This window comes from Alosa alosa, chromosome 2 (assembly GCF_017589495.1).
Source record: "Alosa alosa isolate M-15738 ecotype Scorff River chromosome 2, AALO_Geno_1.1, whole genome shotgun sequence".
NCBI lineage: Eukaryota > Metazoa > Chordata > Actinopteri > Clupeiformes > Clupeidae > Alosa > Alosa alosa.
The window spans coordinates 4,715,487-4,733,866 of record NC_063190.1 but is presented as its reverse complement, the minus strand read 5'-3'; the positions used below and the strand labels follow the sequence as shown (position 1 = coordinate 4,733,866).

The window sequence follows — 18,380 nt, the reverse complement described above, 5'->3', positions numbered from 1 at the left end:
AAAGTCCTGTGAGGTAGGATTCAAACCAGGAGAGAGCAGCTCCGGAGATTCCCATGTCAGCGAGTATAGAGAGAAGGATACGGTGATTAACCGTGTCAAAAGGCAACCGATAAGTCAAGCAGAATGAGTACTGATGACCGAGCGGTCGCCCTGGCTTCTTTAAGGCTTCTGTTACAGACAGCAGAGCCGTTTCGGTAGAGTGGCAGCTTTTGAACCCAGACTGATTTGGATCCAGAAGGTTGTTCTGTGAAAGGAAGTCAGAGACCTGTTTGGAGACTGCTTTCGTTCAATGCCTTTGGATAGGAAAGGCAGTAGTGAGACAGGGCGGTAGTTCTCGACTTGAGCAGGGTTGAGAGAAGCTTTAAATGCGGTGTTACCGGGCCGCTTTGAGCAGCTGTTGGAAATGTGCGGAGGTTAGCGAGGCATTGATCACATGTGTGATAGCTGGAGCGATGGTCGGGCTGATGGACTGAAGTAGGCTCATAGGTATAGGGTCCAGCGAGCATGTGGTAGGGACGGCTGCATGTCAGAGTCTGGACACTTCACTCGAGAGAGGCGTGAATGCTGAAAAAAGATGTTCCAGCAGTCCCTAGAGGTTGTAGGAGTCGCGGTATCTGAGTCAGATCGTTGAGTGGGCATGTAGAGAATTGACTGCTGATTGCCGCCACTTTGTTTTAAAAATGAGGCGAGGGTATCTGCAGTAAGGCTGGATGGAGGAGGAGGCAGCTGAGGGTTGAGTAGCGATTTGAAGGTTGAGAAAAGTTTGAGTGTCTGTAGTGCTGTTGATTTTGTCATTGTAGAAAGCAGTCTTAGCAGCAGTGATGCTGGCTAAGAAGGAGGTCAGGAGTGTCTGGTAGTTTTGAGGTCGTCAGCTCGTTTGGATTTGTGCCATTTCCTCTCAGCGGCTCTGAGTTTGGTGCGCCAAGATCGGGAGGGTATCATTTAGCCATGGATGAGAATGTTTGGATCGAGCTGGCCTTGTGGTAAGAGGGCACAGCTCATCTAGACCGAGGTCAGTGTGGAGCAGAGCGAGTCAGTGGCTTCATTAACCTCCAGAGAGGAGAAGGTGTTGAGTGGAGGTAGACCGAGGCAACCACAGAGGAGAAGTGCGTTGGAGACAGGTTCGGATGTTGGGCGGCAACATGACCATCGGCTGAGGAGCGGGAGGCTGTTCTGTCAGGCTGACATTGAACTGGATGAAGAAGTGGTCAGAAAGATGGAGAGGCGTCACCATGAGGGTGTCTGTGCTGCAGTTCCGAGTGAAAATCAAGTCAAGCTCTTTGCCAGCTTTGTGAGTCTACATTTTTTTAAACTATACACTCTGTCTCAGGCTTTAAGAATACAATATGGATCTATTAAGACTGCCGTTAAGCAATTAGAATCCTAGGCCAGGTGGCCAGGCTATATTAAACCTCATCTACCTAGTTCAGTCATTCCAACTATTAAACCTCATCTACCTAGCAAATAATTTAACCTTTTACACTATCCACCTATTTAACTGTTCAGTCATTCCAGCTATATTAAACCTCATCTACCTAGTTCAGTCATTACAACTATTAAACCTCATCTACCTAGCAAATAATTTAACCTTTTACACTATCCACCTATTTAACTGTTCAGCCATTCCAACTATATTAAACCTCATCTACCTAGTTCAGTCATTTCAAATATATTAAACCTCATCATGTTGGTTGCCAATTAGCACATCTGTTTTAACAATATATTTCACACCATATGTTTTGCATTTTCATGCACTGGTAATTCCCTGGAATTGCGTTTTCTAGTTTTCCCATTTAAACTATCTACCTATAAACCTCATCTACCTAGCAAATAATTTAACAATTTAAACTATCCACCAATTTAACTGTTCAGTCATTCTAACTATATTAAACCTCATCTAGAAAGCAACCAATATAGTTTGTTTTTACTCTGTACGATATTTTACATCATATTTTTTGCATTTTCATGCACTGTATTTCCTTCAGGAAATGCTTTTCTAGTTCTTCTTCTAACGCAGTTAATGCAGCTTCAACCGTTTAACGTAGAAACTTCATTCAAACTATGTTACATAGGTCTTACTTAGGACATCTGGGCAATGTATTTTTCATCTTTGTAACTTTTATACTTTTTAAACTATTAATTAAAAACTACTCAAAATTTTCCCATAGACTTAACATTGGCTGATGACATCACAATAGAGCCCTTAAGCAATTAGAATCCTAGGCCAGGTGTTCCGGCCACCTGGATCCACTGCCAGTCTCAGGCTTTAAGCATACAAACTGGCTACACACAAAGACTACACACCCTGTTCAACTGCTTCCTCTGCCAAAAACTGTTTCAAAATAAGTCCTCACTACAATATTTCACTGTTAAACAATTTAACCCTTTAAACAACTGAACTTTTTAAACTGTTCAGCCATTGTAACTCTTACTTGTCATCAACTATGACTCCTACCCACTGTAGCTAGTTAGCATGGTTAGCATAGTTAACATTGCTAACATTTTTAACAAAACTGCTAAAATGATTAGCTAAGTTAACTAAGTAACATGGTTAGCATAGTTAACATGCTAGTTAGCATAGTTAACACAACTGCTAAAAATGATTAGCTAAGTTAGATAAGTCACATAGTTAACATTTTAACATTGTTAACATGCTAGTTAGCATAGTTAGTATAATTATTACAAATGATAAGCTAAGTTAGCTAAGTCACGTGGTTAGCATAGTTAACATTGTTAGTGTGACAGTAGCCTACCTTGGATATAAACAGTCACCAGGTTCTAATACCCTGTTACCCAGGAACCTACCCGTTAAATTAACCTAATAATTTCCTGTTTACCACTAGGGTCACATAAGTTGGTAGTCTGAATAATAGGCAGAGACGTGAGATTACAATACAAAACTATTACAATTTATTTATTTAAAACAGGATCAATGTACATGCACTTCAATACCAGAGCAACACCATGTAATGCTAGATCGTCAGGATCAATGTTGACACTAGATTGGGCTAACCGTAGAGGGCAGATGTCAAAGCCTCTGAGGCGAAATCTGTGATTCAAACCACACTGCAAATCAAAAGGAAAAGGTGACTTATCTAAACTAATTAACACAGCACACACAATAAGGGATAAACACCACCAGAGAAGAATAAACCCTCCAACATGCGCCCAATGCAGCCCCCAGCAGGAGAGACAAGCAACATACACAGGGAAAGCCCACTTGACAGTACATGCAGTATAAAAACAAAAACAAATGAGTACAAATAAGACAAAACAAAATACAGAGAAAAGCACAGAGCATCAATAGAGCAGCAAGTAAACCAAACTCCCACACATGCACACTCATGCAACAAACACGCATGCGTCGACTAAACAGGCCCAAGCAGATAGCCACCACCAGGTTAGCTAGCAATCATGCATCAGAGACGCAGCAATGGAAGGCCACAGAGAGAAGCGGAAGGCGCTCCACACAGCAAACCCCAAACAGGAACAAAACAGCAAGGCCGTCACCACATCAGGATACCATACAGATCCTATAAGGGGTACAGAGTCATTACTCTAACGTTATGCTTAATTTAGGTAAATTGAGGTAAATAAAGCTAAAACCTACCATGTCACTGTAGCCAGTTGCATTCTCGCTCTGTCTGTCTCCTCCTGCTTACCTTACACACTGGTCTCTAACGAAGGGGGCGGGGCAGGCATGTAGCTATCCATTCATTCAGATCCTGGTATTAGGCCATGGTATAAAGGTGCCTAGTAGGTCGGACTGTCTTCCCCTCTGTCTCTCGCTCGGTTTGTCCCTGGGTTTCCACGCAGGGGAGCCAATCGCCAGCTCTCGTCCTCCCTTTACTCTGCTGTGGCTGTATGGAACCTGACCTGTCTAGCATTAGATAACTCTCCCCTGCAGCTTATGGCCCGCGGACACGGCGTGTCTGTTTTAAAAGCGTTCTTTAGGCCTACTGGCTAATCAGTGACTGCAAGTGTTTGGTAGCATGGCCGTCAAGTTTGCTTGTTTAGTGCGGTCCAATGCTGCTGTCTTGTCCATAGCATTAGTTTTCACTTATTTTTGTGTTTCACGCCATCACAGCTCCTCCGTGTCGCGGTAGCTGACCTGTTTGTGTTGCTCTTTGCTTGATTGGGATTTCCCAGGCGGGTTTGTTTTTGTTTGCTGGTCTGTTTTGCTTTTGCCTTAGTGTGTGTGTGTAATCGTGTTTTCTGAGTTTGTAGTAGTGTTAATTTTGTCACCTATTTTTAATTTAGTCATAGTCTTAGTCTTGTGACGAAATGTCCTTTTTAGTCTTTGTCATATTTAGTCATTCAAATATCATTTTTGTTAGTCAAGTTTTAGTCAATTAAAAGTCTCGTCATTTTAGTCTAGTTTTAGTCAAAAGAAAACTAAAGGTATCTTAGTCTTAGTCAGTTTTAGTCAACACATTTTAGTCTTTTTTTTTTAAAACAAATTATTTCTGATTACCATTTGAGTCAAATAGTGTTTCACACATCTCAATTTTCCAACAATATTGTGTGTCCACAGGGCTACTCGTCTGTTATAATTACTCATTCTGATTTTTTGTCAGTCCGTATGTTTACATGCACAGGTAAGTCGAGCTACAGTTATAGCTCGGCTGGGATTTGACCATAGACAGAAAAAGATTTGACTGGACCACTGTCATATTCGTAGACCAGTGTTTCTCAAAGTGTGGTCCGGGGATCACCAAGTGGTCCGCGAGCAGACGTGGTAAAATATAATATAGATGAGTTGTTTGCCAAATAACTTGTAGTTAAATCCAAACAGTTCTGCAACACTGTCTATGTAAGATATGCCAGTTTAAATCATACAGAATGAATCCTCTGACACAATAAGCAAAGTGCAAAGACAATAAGCAAGGTGGTTCAGTGAGTAGGCCTATAGACTAATTATAGGCTACTGTTGAAGTAAGTCTAATCTTTTTTTTTTTTTAGCTAGGGTTAGTTAAGTGGTCCTGAAACTGAAATAGTTTGAGATACACTGTCGTGAGGCCAATGTATTAATGTTTTACTCCTACCGCTAGATGGCGATATGTGCCTAAACACAACACATTCCCCAAACAGACTCTCCATCTTAGCCATAGCTAACTTGCTAGCTTAACTTTCTATATTAGCTTACTTGCTAGCAAACTTTGCATCATCAGTCTAACTAGATGAATAGTTGACATTACATGCTGAACATTTTCGTATGGACATTCTGGGGATGTTAATTTGTATGAGAGAAGGCCAACTTCTGGGTATGTAGCAGTGGCATAAAGCTTAGGTAGTTAGCTTGCCAGTGTTCTTGTTCCATGTAGTTTCGTGTTGCAGCCACAGGGTTGCAGCAGCAGCACGTAGACTAGCCTACAGGAAAGCTGTTGCGTATGAACTCATTCGGAATATTTTGAAAACGTAACAGCTAGATATTCTGTCTTCTCATTTTGTAGACGAACATGAAGGGAGATTTTATCTTAGTTTTATTTCATGCAAAACATTTTAGTCTCTTTTTTTCGTCAACAATAATACATCTTAAGATAGTCTTAGTCAGTATTTCCAGGACATTACTGACGCCCTCACATCGCCTCGCCTTAGTCATGAAAAAAAAAGGTCGCTGATCTAACATATTTCCTCTCGTCTCGTCTGACGAAATTAACACTAGTTTGTAGTGTGTCTGCATGCCTAGCTTTTATCCCAGCGAGGATTATTTCCCTGGCTCAATAGCTTTACATCTTTAATTGGTATAACCTACATGCTGGTGTTTGTGGTTGCTGTGCTCCTTTTTGATCAGTTTATGTGTTGGCAGGCCTGTGGGTTATCTTCGGCGGGGGGTAGCTAGTCACCTGGTGGCGGGCTTGTGAACTTCACTTTGGAGTGTACTATGGAATATCGGTGGTGGCTTGCTGTGACAATGGTGTAACACTTTTCTGCAGTGAGAGTGCACGTGTGGACACCTTCCTTGATAGTCTGCTCCCCCCCCCCATCCAGGTAAGCCCCGCCTGCCAGTATAATTTTCTGTTTTATTTTGGTGTGTGCAACATTCCCAGCTGATGTGTTAGAATTGCTTGTGCTATTTAACTCATGTCATGCATCCTACACGACAGTAAAAAGATACAATAAGAACACTAAAATAAAGTATATTTTTATATGTTTCTAACCCCTGCCAGTTATTTTCAGTTTCAGCAACAGATCACACCACACCCCCCCCTCCCCAATAACAGTGCTTTAAATAAACGGACATTTGATTTGATTGGAATTCACGTGTCTGCCTTTTTGTTTTTGAACCTGTGCATATTGATGACTAAACTGGGTTCAGGATACCTGGTGTATTGTTCTGGAGTCCCTGGGCATTAGGTCCAGGGTGGCGTAGTCGACACAAACAATCTCCACTATTGATCCGGTCACACAACAGCTAACGTCAGATGTAGGGAGCCCGGACAGCGCAACACTCCGTGATGTTGCTGTAATTAACAGATAACGTAAATGAGTGGCCTAGCTATGCGATAATGTTTGCACACAGGAAGGAGTACACCTACCTAAGCTGGAATTGATGAGCACACCGGGAGAAAGAGCAGCCGTGAGGATATCCAGCCAGTAGTTTAGCAGCGACTGCTGTTACTAGAATGTAAACAAAAGTTCTGAACTTTCCGGCACATCAGTGCACAAACGAATGTTCCTCAGACAAAGACTCAAGCCTACCTGGAGCAAATGGTGGAACAAACTACAGCCAAACGTACGGTGTTCATTTTAGGACATCCTCAGACTCAGGTGTCAGACTCAGAAAAACATCGGGTCATCTTCAGACAAACTGCCTCAGCGGCCAGAAAAACCTCTGTCATCTTCAGACAAACTGCCTCAGCGCCAGAAAAACAGACTCAGGTGTCAGACTCAGAAAAACTCTGTCATCTTCAGACAAAACTGCATCAGCGCCAAAAAAAAACATCGGTCATCTTCAGACAAAACTGCCTCAGTTTCAGAAAACTTCTGTCATCTTCAGACAAAACTGCCTCAGCGTAAGAAAAACCTGCTGTCATCCTCAGATAAAACTGCTTCAAACTAAACTGCCTCAGAAAAAAACATCTCTAAGGAGTCAGGTCTCAGAAAAACGCTGTCAGAAAAAGTGGAGTCAGGTCTCAGAAAATCAGGTCTCAGAAAAGTATTAAGTATTAAATAAAAGACAAATGTGCTATGCCATGATGTAATACCATATAATACCATTATAAAACGTTAGCAGTTGTCATTGTCATTGCACAACAATAATAGACAGACATAAAGATAGAAAGGTACTTGAAATGTAATCCCCAGGGACAATAACTGCAGCGTTGTTGAATTCATTTGATATGAGATGTTATCTTAACTTATTTAGAGAAATGTGCCTTGTTGTTGGTACCTGCTATTTCATGTATTATCATAATGGTATTATATGGTATTACATCATGACATAGCACATTTGTCTTTATGGGGGTTTGGGAATAATGATGTGATGATAATGATGCAGGTTTCTTACTGGGGTAGTGTACAACTGGGAAATGGTTAGCAAAAAGTAAGAAATAATGGTCCAGGTGTCGCTTCTAGACTTTCGTGGTGGAAAAATGTTTAACCCACTTTTCCCTAGCTCTTTGAATGTACCGTAATCCTACTAAAAACAAATTATTTTGCTGTATGTAGTAATGAAGCTTATCTCGCATGTGCCTTACAGCAGCTGCTAATGTTACTAGCTTAAGTGAGGTTAGCTATTACATCCATGGATTTCCTACAATGTGTATACCATTGATCACTTTCTATCTTTACTTATAATTTCTACATCTAACCAAGCACCAAATATAACATGCCAGTGACCAGGCTTGGAATTTCACCATTCTGGGGCAAGGCCACTTGGCCTTCAGTTGGGCATATTTGGTGGGGGGCACAAAGGCCACATGGGCACCAAGGCCAAAGTTAACTATACAGTAGTAGGCTATAAAAATGATCAAAGTTGTATTTAGCCTATTCACTGCAGTAGACCTGCATCATTGTATGAAACATTACAAAAACATGAAACATGACATATTACATATAACTGTAAATCATCTGATCATCTAATAAAAAACAGATATCTAGGCTATATATAACATTTATTTTATATTTGGCCTGCTATGAAATCATGTATTGAACTATTTAAATTTAAGCACAGCTCATCTTTAAGAAACTCAAATAGATGCATGCTTAGCATTTTGTGATCAGGCTACTTTCACAAACTCTTAGTCAGCTGTCTTCTGATTTACCAATATCTACGCAATATTTGTAACATGTATTTTGTATTTGGCCCGTTATGAAATCATGTGGAACAATTTAAACACATTGTAAAACTTAAAGCCCAATTTGGAGACATCAATGCATGTCGAAATTTACTGCAAATTCAAAACTGGATTACTCTGGAACGCTAACTGTACAGGGACTGCTTTACACTTTTATGTTCGGTAAGGTCTGCTGTTTATTCTGATATGTGGTTTGTCATGTGTTAAAAGAAGGGTTCGTAAAGTATTCCACCGAGATGAATGGGTAGGGAGATCATGGACGCAAAACCTTCAGTAGAATGTATGATTAAATTGAATTATAGCTATTATTTACTTTTCTCGCGAACCGTTCAACACAGCAATTATCGGCTAACATAGTTTAAAAGCTGAGAAAAAGCTCTTTCATGTGACATCACTTGTGATGTCTGTGTGATGAATAGGCTACTTTCAAAGTAGTTCAACTGAGAAGAATGGGTGAATTTGGACGCACTTTCTTGCGATGTCACTTTCTCCACTGCGTAATAAAAGACTAAATTAATTTGCGCCAGTGAATGCTAAGATTATTTTGACAGGCCGCAGGCTAAATAAAAAATCGCTATTAGTAGGACACAAAGCAGAATATTGAAAGAAGGGGCACCAAGGCCACCGTGGCCTGTAAACCTATAATTTTCAAAGGGGCTTCACGCCAACGAAGGGGTTACCACGGGCCGCCGTGGCAGCCGTGGAAATTCCTACCCTGCCAGTGACAGAATAACGATAAGCATAATATTAAACTCACCGCTCTGTATCCGGGCCGCCTTCTTCTGTCCCCACAATAACTTTTCATTTGAGACTTTTTCGCCTGACTCTTTGAGACTTTTTTTAGCCTGACGCGTTTTTTCTGAGACCTGACTCCACTTTTTCTGACAGCGTTTTTCTGAGACCTGATTTTCTGAGACCTGACTCCACTTTTTTCTGATAGCGTTTTTTCTGAGACCTGACTCCACTTTTTTCTGATAGCATTTTTTCTGAGACCTGACTCCACTTTTTCTGAGGCAGTTTGGTTTGAAGCAGTTTTATCTGAGGATGACAGAGGTTTTTCTTACGCTGAGGCAGTTTTGTCTGAAGATGACAGAAGTTTTTCTGAAGCTGAGGCAGTTTTGTCTGAAAATGACAGATGTTTTTCTGAGTCTGACACCTGAGTCTGGTTTTTCTGACGCTGAGGCAGTTTTGTCTGAAGATGACAGAAGTTTTTCTGACGCTGATGCAGTTTTGTCTGAAGATGACAGAGGTTTTTCTGACGCTGAGGCTGTTTTGTCTGAAGATGACCGATGTTTTTCTGAGTCTGACACCTGAGTCTGAGGATGTCCTAAAATGAACACCGTACAAACGTCGGGGATAGGCGATAGGTCGGTCAGAGTCATCCCTGGACAAAGCAGACGTCTGCCCTGGATAGCCCCGCTTCCTTTTTATGGAGCACAGCTGCCAATTACCCACTTACGAAGTAGGCGGGGCAGGAGCGAGATACAACAAAACCGATCACTATGCTCCAGGTAAGGACTCGTCCGGCTACATTAGCATAGTTATCATTTTTGACAAAACTATTAGAAAACATTAGCTTAGTAAGCTAAGTAACATGGTTAGCATAGTTAGCATAACTGCTTAAAATGAATACCTAAGTTAGCTAAGTCATATGGTTAGCATGTTAGCATTCTTAGTATTTTAGCATAACTGCTATAAATCATTAGCTAAGTCACATAGTATTGTTAACATAGTTAACAGCATTAGCATTATTAACATTAAAAAAAAACTGCTAGAAAACATTAGCTAAATTAACTAAGTTAAGTAAATTGGTTAGCATTATTATCTTTGTTAACATAGTTAGCATAACTGCTAGCAAACATTAGAGCCATTCCAACTGTCAGTTATCGTCAACTATCTACCTAAATAATTTAACCATTTCAACTATCCACCTATTTAACTGTTCAGTCATTCCAACCAGTGTTGTGCCAGTTCACAGCTTTTCTGAACTAGTTCAAGTTCAGTTCATACATGCTCAAAGTGAACAGTTCACGTTCAAAATTTTAATTCTGAACTAGTTCAAAGTTCAGTTCATTTGACTTTTTTCGTGAGATATTCAAATAAATACTTTTTATTTACACTACGAGCTAGAAATCACTATACGTTCTTTGAAGCTGCTCATTGTAGACACTTGCTCATGGCTCTGACGGTGTGTTTCCACACAACACAACGAAATTTCATACGCTCTCATTGAGGTTGAATGGAGACGAAATTAAGCCCTAGTTGGGCTTAAATGAAAGCGAATCTCCGAGGCAGGCTAAACAAAGTTGGCCAAAGTTTAACTTTATTTAAATGAGGACCATTCGAGAACCAATCAGGTCCGCGTCTTTGTGTTTGGAGGCGGGAGTTACAAAAAAGTCTGACCAAGATGGCGGAGACTACCTGAGCTGTAACACAAACATTTGTATGTGATTAAAATGTTTCTACACGAACATTGGCACTTGTATCAACACGAATTGTGGTTTATATGCCACACGAACTTAGTCAGAGCACATACACCACTAAATAGACCACTATATATGTTAGTTTAAGCACTCAATCTTTTTAGCTAGCTGACAGGCGAAATGCTAGTATTTTAGGACATTGGATTGCATTGTAAACCTAGCTAGACAGCTAGGCTACATGCTGCAACACAGGTATGAAATATATTGAGTCTTATTGACCTTGTTGTTTCTATGAACATGAATTGTTGTTTATAGGCAACATAGTCTTAGTCGAGTCATAAAGACCCCTGGATATCTTCATTAAGTACTTAAACGTTTGAATTAGCTGATTAGCCTAATTAGCTCGCTTGCCACCACTGGCTAGACACTGCAGTCAAAGGTTAAGCGGTTTCGGCCACATGCCCCCCCAAGGCGAAATTTAAAACTTGCCGAAAATCGCGAGGTGTTTCGCTGTGTGGAAACACACCGTTACCAGGTGATGAAACTTGCAGCAGTACAGACAAGGTAGACCAGTCTCCGTGCCATCACTTCCACTAGCCATTTTTTTTTTTTTTAAATTGCAGCTTTTCTCTCACTCTCGTCATTGGTCTGTCTCTCTCTGGCTCCTCCAGCCCTCCGGCTCGCCGTTGCCTGCTACGCCGCCCGTTGCTACCCGCTCTGCTGCAATTCATCACGGTAACGCGCAGCGGAAGCCAGTATGCTATTCAACTATTCTCAGCCGACACTCGTTGCCCGCAATGCATTGGCGCACACAATGTCAAAACCATTTCTGTCTGGTGATGCATGATTTAAGCGGCACCAGCGAGAATACAGGAGGGAGGAACTTTCTCTCGTTGCGTTTCAAAAGAGAAAACAGATGTCACTCAGTTTTCAATGGAAAATAAATTCCAACGTTCATTTACAGCAGTGGTCCCCAAACTTTTTCTTCCGAGGGCCAGCTCACTATGCCTGGCTCTAAGAGAGGGCCAGAGACTCGGAGTATATTTGTAACCATAAATAGCTTAGCGCTGTGAACAAAGGCAGTCTACCTTAGTTGAATATTCCATTACATTTAATCTATAGGCTATTGCAATTTAATACCATTGTTATCTGTGTTTATATTGCCATCATGCCATCATGCCATATCAGTGTAAAATGTAGCCGTAGTTTGGGGACCACTGATTTACAGTGATGTCTGCCGTTCATGACGCATAATGTGAACTAATTCATGTTCAAGTTCTTTATTAAAAAATGTGTTGCGTTCAGTTCAACGTTCACGAAAAAATGAGCGTGTTCAATGAACGCGTTCTTTTGAACTCGTTCACGCACAACACTGATTCCAACTATATTAAACCTCATCTACCTAGCAACCAATATAGTTTGTTTTTACTCTGTATGATATTTTACATCACATTTTTGCATTTTCATGCATTGTATTTCCTTCAGGAAATGCTTTTCTAGTTATTAATAGCTAAACATATTTAGTAATTTGAATACATCACATTGATATTTAAATTATTAGGCTACACTTGTCTTTAATATCATAATTTGTGGTATGTAGGCTAAATCTGAGTCACTTTAAGAAGAATGTGAACGCAATTAGCTTTCAGTCTCACGGTTTTAGGCTAGTGAAAAATAGTTTTCGCAAGGATATGTGGATTCAACATCATGTTTGCTATGTCATCATGTTTGCTATGTCATAAAATAAATGTTCAAAAAACTAACAAGTCAAAGAAAATGTTTCTGGGATGAGATCATAGAAGAGATATCTGGTGTATCGCAATGTTCACTTCTATGAGTATGGAAATGCACCATTCACCATAGTTTATCTTTTATTTCTTTGCATTGTGCAGGTTACATTAGCCTACATAAACAGAATATAGGAACAGGAAAATGTCTTGGATCCATTGTTTATTGCGACTGCAAGATTAGTAGCCCCATAAACAGTCAGTGATGGCGAGTTATATTCTGTGATATAGCCTATGCGACTATCCGTGCGGCACACCCTTATTCAACATGACTCCTAACTTTGGTTGAAAGATTACAGAAGCTAGGTTTAGCTGTGACAATATCCTGGGTAATATCCTAACAGCTAATGCTATTTTACACAGTAAAATGAAAGCCTGGTCACCAGTTCAGGGGCGGAGCCAGACATTTGAAACATTGGGGGCTTAGCCCAGTGTCACACACAGGAAGGCTAGGGGGGTCCGGGTGCATGCCCCCCGCAGACATTTTTGAAAAATATGCCCCCTAAATAATGACTTCTAGTGAATCCTAATGGACACATTGAGACTTTAAAAATTGTGAGACTCAAGGTATCTGACTGTGTAAAATGATAGGTTTGGGTCTTTCAAGAGGTATCTACACTGTGTAAAATGATAGTTTTGGGTCTTTCAAGAGGGGTCTATAGGCATTGCCTATCTAATCAGCATGCACTTAGATAATTAAGCGTTTCTTATGAGTTATGGTTTGTAGGCATATTTTATAGGCTAGTATACTTTAGTAGCTACCTTATCTCAATACATTTTTAGCTGTTAAATGCATGTATTTCTAATAATAGTTGTTTTAATGGCAGTATGTGTATTCGAAAATGTGCAAACAGTATCTAATAGTTTCTATATGGATCTTTTTGCCACGTTTTGCGACTCTGAACTCTGGCCAAAGTAGCCTTATGGTCAGGTTTGGCACAGCCCCACACATTGTGAGCCCTGATTATAATGTTCAGTGGAACACATGAAGCTAAGTTTAATCCAGGTTTTAAAATTCATTTTTCAAAATGGGGGGGAATCCCCCCCCCCTTCAGTGCTTAAGTTGCCAGTTTGTATGGCTAGTTATTTTGCCTACTTAGACTCTGCATAATGAAAAAGCGTATTATGTCCCCTTTCTTCTTTTTGGGTGGCATAGCTGATCTAGATAGATAGATTAGGGCTGTCAATCGATTAAAAAATGTGATCGAATTAATTACTAAATTAATCTAAATTAATCGCATATATAATTTTTGCTGTGAAAGTATTTTAAATATTTAAATTCAAATGAGTCATTGAATAATCAGCATTAGTGACATTAAAGTTCAAAAACTCTTTTATTATTATTTTCACTGTTCAAAGAATCGCCATAATAATAAGACCTAATATTCTGAGGAAATTAATTTAAAAGTGCTTCGGGAAGAAGTTTTTTTTCCACATACAAGGCATTTCAGGCCACAGATATAACTTAGGGGACACAATGAACACTCCCCTCAATGTCAACACTATTTTTTTGCCTTGATGTGTGACTTTAGAGTTAACGAACTCTGGTGATATGTAAATTCCTTGCTGCAGACATTGCAGAGGACTTTATTTTAATCAACACTTTATTTTTATCAACACCATCAGGCCGTTTTTCAAAAGTAAATGTTCCAATCAATGATCTAGGCAGCACATTTTCTTCTCTCTTCTTCATTTTACAGTCTAATGGTTACTGACTAGAACGGTAAAAGGTCATACAAGGTAATTCGCTAAAATATTGGTGGGGACAATTTTGTCATCTTAAAATGTTGATTAGGACTAGTCCTTAGCGTCCCACCCTAAATCTACGCCCATGGAGGTGAAATTTATTTTGTATACTCTTGAAGCCCTAATGAACCAAAATAACTGAAAGAAATAAAAAATGCATTCAAATTTATACCCCGGGTCTCAGGAGGTTAATGATCAACATGTTGAGAAATTGTACTTTGAACACTCACACACAAGCACACGCAGCAGATTTGGTAATAATGCTATACACCTGCAGAGACAGGCAGATGCCGACATCAATCTTGTTGATGCCAGAGTAGCTTTTGATAATCAAAAATTGGCTCCCACTGGACTGGCTGCCATGGAAACTTGTAAGTGAAGTTATTCTATATTAGCTATGAAATTATGGACAGAACTCAAAAGGCTTATATGTGGCCAGTCCGACAGAACTCAAAAGGCTTGCAACAAAAGCGGGTCCGATTCTGCATATAAAAAGTGTTTTATATTGTGTCTATTGTATCTCCAGTTTACTTTCACCTCAACGTTTATATTGTATTTTAGTTTCACTTAACAATTAGCATGTCATGTTTTAAGCTGTAGCCTATCAATTCACTATTGAGATACATGAAAGAGTGGCAGAATGTTGGTACATTAGAAAATGTTTTAATTCTCTGTGTCTTACCACTGAAACAGCATTTTTAGAGCAGAGAATTTATGTATGCCCTTTGACTTGAAAAGTAGAAGGAGTTTTTAAATTGTTGAAGAATTTTAAAAATGGACTTTCTCTCAAAGATTACACTGTGTTTAAAATGATGACTGAGATTGCACTGATCTGATCTTGACTCCCTCTCTTTTTCAGAGATCATGGGGTCCAGTACTTTGCAATCTGTAGGAAATGTAGCATTGAAAGCTGCTTTTCTTCTATCCATGTTTGTGGAAAGCTGCAATGGTGGGAATATTTTAGTCTTCCCCGTGGATGGCAGCCACTGGATCAACATGAAAATTCTCATGGAGGACCTGCACGCCAGGGGTCACAGCATGACCCTTATCCGTCCGTCCACGAGCTGGTACATTCCGGAGACATCTCCCCTCTTCACTATCATCAACGTCCCGGACGAGATCAAATTTGACGATTTTTTTGATGTCTATTTAAAGAAGCAAATAGAATTTCTGAAGGGGAAGGCGTCTGTGCTGAAATTCCTCAGCATTCAGTTGGAGTTCTTTGATATGCTGTCATATTACCACCGCCTCACTTGCGCCTTGCTTTCACGAATGTTCGATGACAGAGAGCTTATTCAACGACTGCAAAATGAAAAGTTTGACCTCGTCCTCACTGATCCGGCCATCTCTGGAGGGGTTATGTTAGCCCACTACCTTAAGCTTCCCCTTGTACTGAACGCCCGCTGGATTTGTAGTGGTGAAGGTCATTTCGCCATTGCTCCCTCACCTCTGTCTTATATCCCCGTTACAGGATCTGGCTATTCCGATAACATGACTTTTTTTCAAAGGGTGAAGAATGTCTTTTTTTATAGCACAATGCTCTTTCAGAACTATTTTGTGGTGGGGCCACATTATAAAGATCTATGCAAAAAGCATTTTGATGAAAACTGCAATGTTCTTACCTACACTCAGGAGGCCGACATCTGGCTTATGAGGCTGGACTTTGTCTTTGACTTTCCCCGACCCACCATGCCTAATGTGGTCTACATGGGGGGGTTCCAGTGTAAGCCATCCAAACCCCTCCCAGATGACCTGGAGGCTTTCGTTCAGAGCGCAGGTGAACATGGGTTTGTTATCATGTCAATGGGAACTTTGGTCAAAGGGCTCCCCAGTGAGATAGCTGACGAGATAGCAGCTGCATTCGCAAAACTGCCGCAGAAGGTCATCTGGAGGCATCTAGGCGAAAGGCCATCGACGCTGGGCAACAACACCATGCTGGTGCAGTGGATGCCCCAGAATGACCTCCTGGGCCACCCCCAGATAAAGGCCTTCGTCGCCCATGGGGGCACGAACGGAGTTCAGGAGGCCATCTACCACGGGGTGCCTGTCCTCGGCATCCCGCTGTTTTTCGACCAGTTCGACAACCTGCTGCGCGTGAGGGAGAGGGGCGGCGGGCTGATCCTGGACCTGTCCGAACTGAACCAGCACACCTTCCACACAAGCTTGCAGGAGATCACGCAGAACCCCAGCTACAGGGAGAACATGCAGAGGCTGTCTCGGCTCCACAGGGACCAGCCCATGAGCCCGCTGGACCAGGCAGGGTTCTGGATCGAGTTCGTCATGAGGAACAAGGGAGCCGCTCATCTACGCACTGACTCCTACAAGATGCCCTGGTACACCTACCACTCACTAGATGTCATTCTGACGCTGCTGTCTTTGGTTGGGCTCCTTTTGTTGACTACTGTAGCAGCTATTAGATATACGTGTTGCAGAATGTGCTGCAGAAAGAAAGTAAAGCACGAGTGACCTGATTGAAATGGATTAAATTTGTTGCCACATCAAATTGTGATCGACTATTGAAATGATTGGGGACGGAACTTACTCCCTCTCTCCGGCTCTATATACCAACTCCTCTGCTTTGATCATGCTCCAAATTATGATCATACCAGCCCAAGAGTTGCCAACAACAACAACAGCATATACACTGAAAAAAAAAAGTTCCTTAAATTTACATGATTTTAATGTGTACATCGGTCCCACATGATCAGAATGTGTCCAACTGACACAATTTTTACACTTTTGTTCTAGTTAATCGTTTCTTGTAAAACCTACACATTGAAATCACATCGTATTACATAAAAAAATCATGTTGAATGAAGATAATACCTTCATATTTATGTAATACCAATGTATTGTGTAATGCTAAAGTAATTTTATCATGTCAATAGTAATAGATTGTAAAAGGTACTTCTAACTTCATTTATTAATGCTAAAAAAATAAACTCTTAAAGTTGTATGTCCCTATAGTACCAGAACAGTGTCTTTTAACTGTTTTTTTTTTCTAGAATTGCAGACATCTGTTATACATCTTTTTACTGAAAAGAGTCAAGTCAGTTTAGTAGTCAATTTTTATTGAAAGCAACATGAAATACACAGTATTGTTTTTTATCCAGCAATTGACAAATGGAAAAAAGTGCAGCAAACATCACAGGGAGAGGAGGGAGAGGAGAAAGATAGAGGAGTGAGAGAAGTGAGAGAGGGAGAAGAGAGAGAGAAGGGGAGAGAACAGGGAGAAGAGAGAGAGGGAGAGAAGAGAAAGAAAGAGAGAGATCAGGCCTGAAGACTGATGGACCAGATTCAAAGATGACCGACCAAAAGGTGACATTTCTAGTTCCTAAAATAAAGATAATGAATAAATAATAACTAGACTGCATTTCCGGCGGGAACTGCGAAAGTGTGCTTGCCCTGGTCCGGTCACCAACGTGAGCAGACAGTGGCATACGCTATGCTGAACCTGGCTTGATCCAAGCATTCTAACAGTGCCTTTCAGTGTTGGAGCAGTGGCAATACCTCTAAAGCTCTAGGAGAGGGCTATTCAACTATTGGCTTGCGGGGTGACTAAGATCAAATCAATAAAAATAAACAGCAGCGATTGGCTGCAATAATAAATAATGTCACGTGTCTTGCACCTCTCAAACTGGGCTATCAGGTAAAGAATTGAAATTATGAAATATGACCAAGGCATTAAAATGCTGCTTGTTTGTCAGGATACTTTTTCACTGATTTATTTAAAAAAAATATGAACTATGAGTGTGAATGTTATATATTCCATCCCCTAATTATGTTTTACTGGTTTATTTGACAAATATTCTATATGGATTTGCTCTATAAAGACCTTATGTCTGTTTGGGATTATTTTGAGAGCCTGGGATTGTTTTGAAAGCATCTGTATCTCAGATGTATCTCAGAATAAAGGAATACTTCATATTTTGTTTGTTTGTCTGTTCATCTGTTTGTTCGCAAGATAACTCAAAAAGTTTGGGAGTGATCCGGATCACCGTCTGGATCCAGGAGGCGGTTATGTTTTCGTTTGGTGGAGGTCTGCACTCGAGTGCTTTTCTAGTTTTGCATGGCAAACTTAATTTCTTAATCTGTCTGTCCATAGGTCAACACTGCCTCCTTAC

The 18,380-nt window shown here is 40.6% G+C and overlaps 1 protein-coding gene across 2 annotated transcripts; it reads left to right on the top strand.

Annotated features, from left to right (window-relative positions):
• The first annotated feature begins 9,675 nt into the window (after window positions 1-9,675).
• ugt5d1 (UDP glucuronosyltransferase 5 family, polypeptide D1) lies at window positions 9,676-17,708 on the top strand. 2 transcript variants are annotated; one of them, XM_048238196.1, is made up of 2 exons: window positions 9,676-9,811; window positions 15,116-17,708. In XM_048238196.1, exons 1-2 carry the CDS (start codon window positions 9,730-9,732, stop codon window positions 16,720-16,722), a joined length of 1,689 nt encoding a protein of 562 aa, XP_048094153.1. In that variant the 5' UTR covers window positions 9,676-9,729; the 3' UTR covers window positions 16,723-17,708. The 2 variants fall into 2 exon arrangements, with proteins under 2 accessions (XP_048094153.1, XP_048094154.1); XM_048238197.1 differs by lacking the exon at window positions 9,676-9,811 and adding an exon at window positions 14,526-14,627.
• The last annotated feature ends 672 nt before the right edge of the window (window positions 17,709-18,380 follow it).